We start from the raw sequence: 12,828 nt of genomic DNA, 5'->3' as shown, positions 1-12,828 counted from the left end.
AGATCCATTTACCTGTAGTCTGTTTCTGAACAGTCTTTCATTCTATACTTTCTTCAATATACGATTAGTTTCAAGAAACATTTGTATTTTTTACACTGTCTAGTTTTAATTTCTTTAGCGTAACTTTTTGGCAGTCATTTTTTATTGTCATTGCCACTTCACTCATCTTGACAAATATCGTAATGCTAGAAATAGATTTCTGAGTATTGGAGATAGTCTGAATGAAAAGTCTTACTTTATTTGTCTAAAAATAGAGTAGATCAGAGCTTGTTCCAGAAGCTGAGTCACTGTTTCGGTTAAATGAATCCTTCATTATTCCTACTTCCCCTGTGTTATGGGAAGCTTTAATACTGTGTTTTTGTTGATTATGCAACCTATAAATTACAAAAGCTCCTGGGGTTTAGAAGAGTTTGTAACTGCTTAGATACAAGCGCCAGCTTGAATAGCTTTTTCATAATTTAAGTGTTCTCTCACACTTTCCATTATACAATTTTGAAAATTTTAAATTTAAATTTTTAAAATTGTAAAATGTTACAAATAAGTTAATTGTGATTTGCATGGCTTTATAATATACTTTGAGAATGCTTTAATTTTTACATTTTCAATTATTTAGGAATTTTAAATTAGTGGATATATCTTGAAATCTTAGCTATTACTGTAAAATTCTATTAGAGTAAAATTCTTTTAGAGTCTTGGGTGAAAACTACTGAACGATTACTCAAGACAGGAAAGAATGGCATTGTCAGGATAACATTTTTAAAAAAGCAAATAAAGGCATTGCTTCTGAAACCATTCTGAATATATATTTTTTTTTTAATAGCTTCAACTCTTGCGGGACAACCGATCGGAGAGAGGACACAAGAAGAACAGCTCTGTAAAAACAGCTAGCAGGTAAGTTAATGCTGCAGCTGTCTTTAATACTGTTTATGAATTTGTTGATTTCTTCACTCTCAATTTTTTATATAAGAAATGGCACCATTCTTTTGGGGTATTTTCAGGCGTCTTCTGGGGGGTTTTTGTGATTTACTTTCAAGAATTTCTTTTATATGGCATAATCTTTGCCTAAAATATGGGTATTTGAATTTATTGGTGACTATATCTAACTGCACTTACTAAGCTTAATCACTTTAGTAAACATCAGAATTAAATGGATGCCAAAGTAAGGTTTGTGCTTCTGGCGTGTAAGTTAAGTGCTGAAAATGTATAAAATAACCATTATGCAAACATGTTTTTGAAATCAAGATGATAACTCAAATACTGTAACACTTAAATTGTTCTTACATCATATTTTGACAACAAAATTTTCATTGTGAAGACTTATTAAAAACAAATCTAGTTCTATCCTCCAGCTTCTTTCCTCCTTCTCAAAAGACAAAAATCTCAACACTGAACTGATGAGCACTGGTCTAGGAGTGTGTTCCTAGAGGTGTTTTTACGTATGTTACCTGCTGAATCTATTCTGCCAAATAATTTAATTCTAGTATTTTTTAAAATGAGAAACTACAGAAATGTTTTCCTCGCTGTGCACAACACATTGCACAATTTTTATGTTCTGTAAGGGTGACAACATGCTATCAAATTACTTTTTCAAAAAGTTATATTAGATTTATATCATCATGTAATACTATGGCTTTGAGTGAGACGGATGTCTTTTGTGACTTGTCTTTTAGTATATATGTGGTCATCCGGAAATAAGTTTCTAATGTTGTTAAATACTTGCTTTGATGAATACCTGGAAAGGGAGACCAATACTTCTTTCAAAAATATGCATATTAAATATGAATCTATTTCATTCTATACAAATTCTGGTTATATGGTCTAAAACATCGGTTATGCAAGTGCTGGTCATTCATCTTCAGAAATGGTGGTTATCTTCATTTATTTTATCTTTTATATAAAGCCAAGTGGGTTTTTTTTAAATTTCTGCATATGCTTTCTGGCAAGTGCACTTGCCACTTAAATCATACTTTTTGCTGAGAATCTTAGAATTAGTTCACTCTAGATATGAATTTTCACCATCAATGCACTCTCACTGTCAGGCTGCTTACATGAAACTGAGAGTATAAAGTGAGCAGTAAGAAATAGATTATATTCAAAGTCATTTTAGGATCTTTTTTATGCTGTAGCAATGTAAAACAGTGTCTGAGGAATTCAGAATCATAACTTACGTGTTTGTTATTCTGACCAGTGAAGCTCTTGTGAAGTGATTGCTACCTACACAAGCAGTTGAATAGAGATTTTTAAAATGGCATTAAATACCCGAAGTGATCTTCAACCTCTTTTCATGTTCAATCAGCAGTATGTTGTTAGACTGTTATCCCAGTAAACATCTGGCAGGTTGGTGTAGAAGCAGTAGGTGGCAAATCCAAGACTGAAGACTGACATTTTCCATAAAATATCTGTAATATTAAAGTAAGACTTACATAAACCATTATTATGATGTACATACAGCCACAGTATATTATCATACCATGATATCCTTAAAAATAGTAAGGTCACCTGCTGACATCTTCTGGTACCATCATGTCTGTTTTCAAAGGCTTTTTCCTCCAGATGGAGTCAGGTTATTTCAAAATAGTTTTTTCTGCTTTTTCAGAAAAGCACTGTTTTCTCTGCCTACCACAGAAATTTTATTGTTAGTTCTTTAGAGTGCCTTGAAGAGAAGTTCTCAAACTTTTATGAAAATGGTATTTTTAACAGGCCATCTGCTGTCTTAGAACATCAAGTCATATGCATCCTATTTACAAGACGTATATTGCACTAATTTTAACCTTGCTACAGTTTAGCTGCTGAAAATAAGAATTTAATTTGCACCATGTGCAAACGTTTTTTCCCTCAGGCCAATAGCATGTTTGGTGACTACTTTATTCCTATAGTTTGTGTTCTATAACCTAATATTTTGCTTTTTATCAAAAGCTTTTACAAACAAGAATAGAGATTGAATTTCAGATGTATAGGAGCAACACATGACGTACATAGTCCATCACCTTGTGTGTTCATAGTACCTATCCTCATTTGATTCAAGACAATTCCACTGGTATTTTGTTCCTTGCACATGAAATTCATGGTGCTTAGTGACATATCTCGGATTTATCTGTGGTTGGTATTGAAGGCTAGTTTTGTTACGACTTAATTTTAAATTCACTTCTACCAAAAGGGTTAATCTTAGTTTTACCAGACAATAGAGAAAGAAAATGTTTCTAATTAACAAGGTATCTATAGAAAATACTGGTTTAGTAGCAAATACTGCTCAGCAAGTTAGTAAAATGGTGAACATCACCTTAGTTCTAAATGTGCATCTTCATTACTGTGTATAAAATCTTAAAATGGAAATCTGTCATTTAGATTTTTGCATGTACCCAAATACTCTGAAAATAAAACCCACTAAACTACAATGATAACAATCAAATGTCAAAAGGTTAAGTTACAGACTTAACGTTGTAGTAAATCTCTCATTATTTCAGTGTACTACATGCATATGCAGTTCAATCTTCTGTTGAATGCAAGTGTTTACTCACACCTGAAAGTCTGAAGCTTTCTAAAATTGACTCTAAATTAGTTCTTGCATGTCTTAAACTATCATGGTTGACACATCAAGGTAATTCAGATGAATAACCCCCTTAAAAAGAGGCATACAAAAAGTAATGGCTGTGACCTTATATTGTCTTACTGTTTCTTGCTAAATGCAGTGATAGACCAGCAGCAGTGGAAATTCTATAAATTATTTACTTATCCAGAATACAGTTTAATCTGCTTTTATTGCAAGACTGAATTTCTCTGGGTCTGTCTTTGTGTAGTTTTCACACAACTGTATTTCTCCTTGTGGGACTGTCTCTTGTTTTGTTTGCTGTTCTAGAAGATGTTTTCTCTGGGTTTTGTACATATGAGATATGTATATATACGCACACATTTTTCTATGCTTGCCTTGACTTCTCTTACCCCTTTTGGATGACTGAACACAGTTCATGTCTCAGCATGTAGACAATATGTAAATACCCATATTACATTAGATCAGTGACTTGTGGAATATTTCACTCTGTAAATACATCAGGAAGGTATGGAGCTCTAAGCACGGCAGTGGTCCGCAGCTGTCTCTTCGTGATGGAATAATACTGATACTTTCTGGGTGAGCTTTACTGTACTGGGTTGCTTGTGTTAGGTTTCTTCTGCCTTAAGTTAATAATATGAAGCTAATCCGGTATAAACTAACACCAGTTTTTACTAATGGTAAGATAATTAGGTTGTTGAGAACTCATGGTATGGCTACTGATGAACCAAATGCTAAGGAGGGGGACATTCCTACACTGCAAAACTTAGAACCTGGATAGATTATATCATGCTGATACAGTTCAACACATGTGATCTTCTGTATTTTACACATTTAAAAAAAATTTATCTCTATGCTGCCTTTGCAGATAAGCTTTAATCTACATATATGTACTTTTCCCATTGATTACTTAAATTATATGACCGGTACTAAATAATGCAGGTTTAGAAACTGCATTTATTTCTCCTGTATAGCCTTGGAAAAGTTCTCTTTGTGTTAGGACAGGAACAGTCCCCTCCCAAATCCAGCCGTGCTGCTTAAAGGTGTTAATTCTTCCAGCTGCTTGTTTTCATCCTCTACTCTTTTGCCAGTAAAGAAGGGGGAGTTTTGTCTGCATTTTTAAATGTGCTTCAGGCAAAACCAGCCTGGTTAGCTCAACTCACCTATTTAAATTAAATTGGCTGGTTTCGTACAAACCATATTAGGGAGTACTCACGTGATTTCTTCTTCCAGCAGAGCTGTGGAGATGATAATCTCCAGCAGATGTGTGATAACAAATAGCTTGGGATAGTAATGTCTTCATCTGGCGCAGTTGTTAGCAGACCAAATGTCTGTCTGTAGCCCGAGGCTGTGGGGCAAACAATTGAACATGATTGAGTTATGGCAAGTTAACAAGTTGCTGCTTGGCAGCTGAACTGCCATAGCTGATCACATGCTCATTGTTTGCCTGCTCCTGCCATGAGGTAAAACACATTTTCTTAAGTCACCTTTGTAAAATTTTGTAAAAATGAGTTCTACATAAAGAAGATTCCCCCAGGGCTAAGAGATTCATTTGGTCAGCTATGGAGACAGCGTTGAATGGTGTTTTGCCCAGCTGCTGTAACATGACTTTGAAGGTGTGATTATATTGTTAAATATATGGGGGACCTCCACAACTGTCTGCCTGTCTCTTAACATTTAATGTATTTATCCTCACAATACTCCTATTAAGTTGGGAAGTACTTTTGTCCTCGTTTGACAGAATAACCAGAATACTTAAGCAACTTAATATTTTGCTGTTGGTCATACAGTTGATGCCATAACTAGTTAATTTATGCTAGAATCAACAGAATTGCAGATTGGGAAAACAGCAGGCTACTGAATAAATTAAACTTGTGAAATTATTTCCTTTAGATAATGGTCATTTACAGTGTGTTCCTGTTAAGTATCATTAATTATTTTATCTACGTATTTATTTTTTCTTACTGTACTGGAAGTAGAATTTGACCCATGCATGAACTGAGAAACCGAAAAGAAAATAGTGCCCAAATTTTCACCGCTTAACAATATTTTTTTTTGTTGTATCTTGATAATTCCATGTTGGCTTTCTACACTCAAATGTTCCCCCAGAGATCTTTCAAAAGAAAAAAGCTATCTGTAGTTCTCATGCAGCTCAGTCCTGGCTTGAAAGAAGACTAAGTTATACTCACAAAAGTTATTTCAAGGTGAAGTAGAATTACACGAGTTCAGTTGCAGCAAGCTAACTGATGCTGTGTTAATCTGGTCTACACAGCAGCAGCTTAGTATGAAGTACTTCACCACTTCTTGTGGTTGCAAAGTAGAACATAGCTTGAGGTAGGGGTGGTACGTTGATATTTCTTTAAAAATCAGCGAGACACCTACTCAGCCATTGTTATAATGTGAAAGGAGGACTGTGTACGAGTTGTCCAATGATCACCTGTTGCTGCTCTGCTGTGAGCTGGCAAGAAGTCTTTGAAGTCTTCTCCTGCCATGGTGAATAGCGTAGACTGAAGTGCGGGTCTTTGCACACCTGAAAGACCATGAGGAAAGCACACCACGGGAGCAGCACAAGAAGTATTACGTAAAAGGAATATGTCAGATGCTACCAAATAGTGATAAATGTCCATAAAAAACCCCAGAACATTAGTCATAACTTTCCCATGGTTTTCTCTCTCCCTCCTTTCCCTAGTTGTTCTCAGTCCCATTTAAATATGTGCCTTGTGTGTTCGTACAAGAGGACGTGTCTCAAGTATTTTCACTTTTTATGACTAACAGTATTCCTTGTGAATTAGTATTTAAAGAAAGCTCCTAAGAGAAAAATTACACCAAACCTGATGAGAGCTTTTCAAAAGTGTGTTATTGCTTTGGTTAGAAATACGACTTTCTGCCTTTCCCAGTTCGGAAGGGAAACCCCTATTGGTACGTTTGCACAGCACTTGTTCATTTTCATTGATGATACGGATCGTGGTACTTTTTTTACACAGATGTGACAAATAGCATTACAGGTGCTCTTTATTTGATCTTCTAAAGAGACAAAGATGTGCAAGGATTCTGCCTGCTCCCTCTTTCCCACCGTGTCATCTGTTGTTTGGGAAAGAGTCCTAATTTGCAGCAGATACAAAACTATTTGTCGAGTTGCAGGTTTGCCAAAAATAAATGAAACCATTAATTACTACATTTTTTGAGCAGCTGTTAATGGATTGGGATAAGAAAACTGTACATTAGACTACTGGTTAATTACAAGAACTGTAATTGTTTAATGTGGCTTTTGCGGAATGAAATTACAATACCAGAGGAGGTAAATTCAGCCAGTTTTTGGAAATTATACGTGAAAATGTGCACATACTTACACTGCCGTAAAGCTAAGGAATGCATAGCTGGTTTACTTGGTGATTCACTTCTGCCATCGCATGAACACATATTCCCAACAAAAATACTTTAAAAGAGAGTAATATTTAAACATGTCTTTTAATTCCAGTGTAAAATTATTAAAGGTAGTAAATTAATATCTTGTAACCCCAGAGCTAATAATGCAGGAGATTCAGATATAACATTAAAATCCAAATGTGTTTACATCATTAGAAATTAACAACTAAGCAGTTTTATCTCCTCTTTGGAGTGCCACAAAGCAGTAACTGTACCGCTATGATTGGTGCTTAATAATATTTGCAGTTCCAGATTAAATTATGTGAATGTTTGAGGACACATTGCTTTTCCTCCCTTGCCGTCACCCTCAGGGACATTATTCCATCAGTTTGGTATTTTTCTTCTTTGGGAAGAATAAAATATGGTGCCATTTTGGAAGAGGGCAATTCCTAATTGAGTTTTCTATGTTATGGCCTTATTTTTAAGATCCTGAAAAGACTTTTGTTTTGAGGAGGGGGACAGGACAATGACAGTTTGGTTGTTATTTCAGATTGTAGCCAGTATGTGATGCTTTAGAGAGACTTAATTTTGTGGGAATCTTCAGGCCTCAGTATTGGTTCATAGATAGATGTGAAGTATCCATTGACTAAATGAACATTAGTCACTAAGTATCTTAAAAGCATGATATATTAAACTCAACTTCCATAATAAATACATTTGCAAAAGTAGCAGAGACTTTGAAGAGACCACGCTCTGTTTGGAAAATACGTTTTTCCGTATGATCTGAGCAGTTTCATTGCATCTTTAATGAAAAACTAATTAAGTACAAAACCACAAGCTGAATTTCGTTGTTACTGCACTAAAATCTAATATACTTTATAATACTGTACATAAACAAGCTGCTAAATGATACTGAAAATTTCTCACTTAACATTGAATTCCAGGTACACATGAGTGTGTTAACTAACAGGAAGTCAATTAGTCCTGATTTTTAAATATATATATAATTTAAAAATCAGATAACCTCTAGAAATTATGTACTTCTGGATCCTCCTGATGTACCACCTGGATTGAATTTTCCTCTGAATGAATTGATAACAAATTTCTCACTTTCAAATACCTGAATTTTAGCACACGGTATGCTTGTTTCTCACACTTTCAACTGCATTAGACTCTCTCTCTGGTTTGTTGCTCAAGACTGTGCAAAGCTCAACCTTTGCTTGTCTCCGCTTACCTGTTAAAATGCTAATGGCATAAGGATAAAGTTAATTTGGGCTTCAGAGGTGCGAAGACCCTTCCTGCTGTTTGAGGTCTGAGCAGGAGCTATGCGCAGTAACTCGCACTGTGATTCCACAAACTATTTAACCTATCGTTAAGCAGCTTCGCAACCAAAAGAGGTTGTTTTGCTGTCTGTTTTTTCACTGCTCGCTTGTCCCAGCATCTCCCCTCTGCCACAAGAAATTCGGATCTTCTCTATCTGATTCACCGTACAGGCACCTGAAAGCTGCATACCACAAACATAAGGATGAATACCTATACATGAAAGGAATGATGGGTTTGCCTCTTCTTATTGTAAATTAAGTCATTTGTGCAATTTTTACATCGAGTTCCTACTAATCTTGAAGGGATCCCTGAATTTCATATACGTAAAGCAGCATCCACTGGTACGTGTTCACTAAAATTGAGGCATAGGCACACACTGACTTCTCTTCAGACTGTGGTTTTGTGTAAGGAAAGAAAGAGTTTAGAAAAAAATTTGAGTAATTTGTTTCAGATTACATAAAATTTTCATGTTTATTTTCTTTGTTGATGTTTTGAAATTGTGATCATTTATTGTAACAATACATTTCAGCCTATCTGGAAACTAACCTTCCGTAACCATCCTAGCCGAAGGGAAGCAAAGCACACTGTTCAGCCTGCTGATTTTTGGATTTCAGAATTAGTTTTGCCTTTCTCCTGTTACTTTATACACATATTTTTAGAAGAGTTGATATTGCTAATTAATAATATAGAACAGAAGGACTTAAGTGATGGTTTTGCTATTAAAGAATTTTGAAACTATAAAGGACCCAAAAAGAAGGTCAGTGTTTCTTTAGCTTTCGCTTACCTGCTCTCCTTTGTTATGAGAAAGTCGAATTTTGCATTCACTCGTACACATGCAGACCCCTTGTACGCGATGGAGCTGCATGGCAGTCACAGAGGGGAATGGGTGCAGAGTGTTAGGAAGCATAATTTGCTTAATGTTCAGTCTCAGCTTCAGTGATTTATTTTTTTTTGTCCCCTCATTCCAACTTGCATACAATTATATTTTTGTTTATCAGATTGACTGAATTATAACTGTACTGTCTTGGCCAGACAGTAAGATTGTTTGAATAGTTGTTTCTCAAGCACAGTATGAAAAATAGGGAAGTGAGAGGGACTAAGGAGCAGAATGATGTTGGGGTCTAGCTGGAGAGCTGCTATTTTCTTGGAGAGGCAGTAGGTTAAGGACTGACCACAGTGGTCATACTATGACAAAAACCTTCTGCATCACTGGTCCAGATCTAGGTCTGAATGATGATTAAAAATGAGTATGTTGTGCTGGCTGTTTACCTGCATTAATTGAATTATTGGTGTCTCATAGTGGACCAAATTCTTTCTAGTTGGCCGTGCTTTTGCTCGCCTTCCCAGCACAGAGATAAAGCAAGAAATTGGCATACAGGTTGAGTGTTGAGCACTTCCAACCAAATAAGACACTTTCCTTCTTCAATTTGTAAGCTACTGAATTAGATATTTAGATTTTTAGTGTTGCTTCTTGTTCCGTACCTGTTTTAAAAGTAAAGAATTTTGAATATGACGCTAATGTTTGCAATAATTTAACGTAACTATATGAGTGTAAGCCAAAACTTTAAGATGTGTTTTTTAAAGTCTTTTCAACAAAATACATTTGTACTGCACTGAGTTTATTTAGTGAATGTCATACTTAATAAACAAATATGTATCCAGAAATATCTGGAAGAAATAGTGTAGCTGAGTAAGCTACCGAGTCCTTCTGTTCAAGTCCATGGTTACTGCTGAAGTGATAAAGATATTTTCGAAATCACTTCAGAGGTGGATCAGGGCCCATATCTCTTGGATACCAACAATGTTGTTGCAAGATGAAGAAGAAACCAAAGAATGTTTACTTTAGAATTTGTCAAATTATATTGTCCTGTAACAGGATGGTATTCTATTACTGCAACCTATTTTCTAACTACATTTCACCATTACACAAATATGAGCGTTATTAATTTTTATCCGGTGTTGCCTGACACAAAACAATAATGGAACTTGCTGTTAAAAATCTTTAGAAATATTTCAATGAATATAAAATTTATATTCTGAAAGAGTGTAAAAATTGATTTCTTGTCTTGAAAAATGTGAAATCATGTCATTTCTTGAAGAAAACTGTAAGTTTTAGCTATTTAATTTTTAACAGAAGTGGGGGGTTTTGGTTTTATTTCCTCAGTGTTCCCTCAGCGTTCCTTGGTGACTTGTTTGTACACCAGGATATTGGTTTGGATTTGCCTTTGTGTAATTCATATACTTTTGATCAATTCCAACTCATGACCAATTATATTACACTAAATTAACATAATTCAACAGATGTTGATATTTAAATGTTTTCTGGCATTCACATCTTGGACAGCTGTCTTAGAGCTTGGGGAAAAGGCAAACATTTAGAGTTAAATGCTGAACATATGCTTAAATTACTAATTAGAAACAAGAAAAAAACAATGCATTATCCTTTCTGAGGGCAGTAGGCCTCTACTACAGAATTTTTTTTGAGAGACTCAGTTCACAGATAAAGTACATAAGTGACTTGAGATTGGATGTCAAAACATATGTAGTGATGTAAGTTTTTATTTTCCATTGTGTTTGCTAAAATTATGCCACTCTAGAGTTGAATGTGTAGATTTGTAGAGTTCGGGTAAATTTTGGATGATTACTGTCTGAATGACACTTAAAAGTGCTGAAAAAAGATAAGGAACTTATCAGGATATAGTATTAGGTGATGAGGTAATCTGATGAGGGCCAGGGGAAGATAGTATTTTTCTCATAATGGGATTGCACTAAGACTTTTGATAATACAGGTATGTCACCCTTCCAGTTAAAGTTATGTTGTGAACAGATTGGCATAGTATGAAAGGAGTTTGATAGAGTTGCATGGTTTTATCACATCTGTTTAAGATTTAATAAAAGGAAAATAAAGTGCATAGCTCTTCTGGTTAATGTAATGGTTTTTGCACTTGTGGAGGCAGGTGAAGCAATCTGTTCTATAGATGATGTCATTCTTTAGACAAGTCTGAAGAAAAGCTTTACTATTTGTAAAGGATATGGAGGAATCAAGTGTGGAACTGATTTCATCTGAATGGTGTCTGAGAAAAGTGATACCAAGAAGAAATATATCTTCATCTTCAGAAGCATTAAAAAATAGTATATATGCAGCATATGCATTGCATTTCATTATTGTATTGCCTATTCTTTAGCGCTGAATGAAAAGTTTCTGTAAAGACTTTTAATTTATTTTGTAGACAAGACTAATTTGCAGCATTACTGGTCTAGCACTCCTAGCCAAGAGAGAAATCCTTTTAATGCTGTCAACAGTCTAGTGTTGGATGGGGTAGGGGTGGTCCTTTCTACAACTTTCAGAAAGTTAGCATGAGGGAATCTGTATGAATTTGTGAATTATTTCACACATTAAGAACAAAATTAAGCAAACTACAGAAAGAGATTTTTAAGTTTTTGATTTCCAGGAATCTGTCCCCTGATACTGCGTATCACCAGTGCTGCTTTCATGGGTTCCATAAAAGCCCTGAAATTCTTCTAATTCACTGAGAGGGTTTGGTGGAAGTAGAGTTAGACCTTACGGACAGCCTGAGCATACAACCTCAGTGTCCCATTATCAAAAGTTGTTTTTTTTTTTCTGGAAAAAAGGTTCAGATGAGGAACTGTTCACCCAGAATGCTGATGTTGCCATAGCTTTGGTGTAGACTGCGGTGAGTGTTCTGGCAGTTAATATACTGACTGCCCAGATTGCCACCAGGCACACATGCATGTGATGTGTTTCTGTAACAAATAACAAAATAAATTTCAGACATTGATTTGACCTAAAGTTGGGTGAATTTGTACTGAGTGAGGTTTATCTCAAATGTTCTTAACAAAACATTGCTGGATTATTTTTCAAGATTGCCCTATACTATAAATACTAAGATGTGAAGTCCAAATCTTTATTATTAAAGCAACTGTTTTGTTCACTCTTACCTGTCTTCATCTACTCCTCAGAAATGTTTACTGCAAAGTAGTGTCCTGTGCACCTACTGGAAGTGCACATGCACTGTGCATATTTTGGGGAACGAAAAGATGTGGGTACCTTCTTCAGAAATGAGATAATCTGTACTACAGGTCCATTCTGTGTAAGGATATGAGAACCATTTCTGTGATATTTTTGTGTAAAAGGTACTTCAATAATGGGAGGTTTCCTCAGATTATTCTTTGATTGTATAAAGTTGAACTGTTGCACACAGTCCTTTTTTTTAATCCGTTTATTGGCTTGCTTCTGTTACGCAATTGTGAGTTCTGTTTTTTCATTTTTTATCTACTGCTATGAACATTGCTTCACACACTCCGTATTCAATTTCAGTTTATAAGAAACTGTCCAGTCATTTCAAGCTTAAAGTGAGTCGTGGTCCTCACTGCATTCGCTCTTCAATTATATCCGTATTCATATCTATTTCATATCTATATTTTAAGACTGAGGACTGACAGTGTCAATGAGATTTCCCCTTCAAAATAATTCTCTGGAGTCCCTTCTAAAATGCAAACTAGTCAACTCAACTTATTGTAATCTCTCGTGAAAGAAGTTAACTTAAAAACTTTTTATCGAGCCTGTCCGT

The 12,828-nt window shown here is 35.2% G+C and overlaps 1 protein-coding gene across 1 annotated transcript in view; it reads left to right on the top strand.

Moving 5' to 3' along the window:
* GPATCH2 (G-patch domain containing 2) overlaps nt 1–12,828 on the top strand; it is a 119,288-nt gene that overhangs the window by 89,689 nt on the left and 16,771 nt on the right. Inside the window, exon 8 of the mRNA XM_075749281.1 lies at nt 821–891. Coding sequence (XP_075605396.1) covers nt 821–891 — 71 coding nt within the window. The remainder of the gene's footprint in view (nt 1–820; nt 892–12,828) is intronic.

This window comes from Balearica regulorum, chromosome 3 (assembly GCF_011004875.1).
Source record: "Balearica regulorum gibbericeps isolate bBalReg1 chromosome 3, bBalReg1.pri, whole genome shotgun sequence".
NCBI lineage: Eukaryota > Metazoa > Chordata > Aves > Gruiformes > Gruidae > Balearica > Balearica regulorum.
The sequence above is the reverse complement of the archived record's forward strand: the minus strand, read 5'-3'. Positions and strand labels throughout refer to the sequence as shown.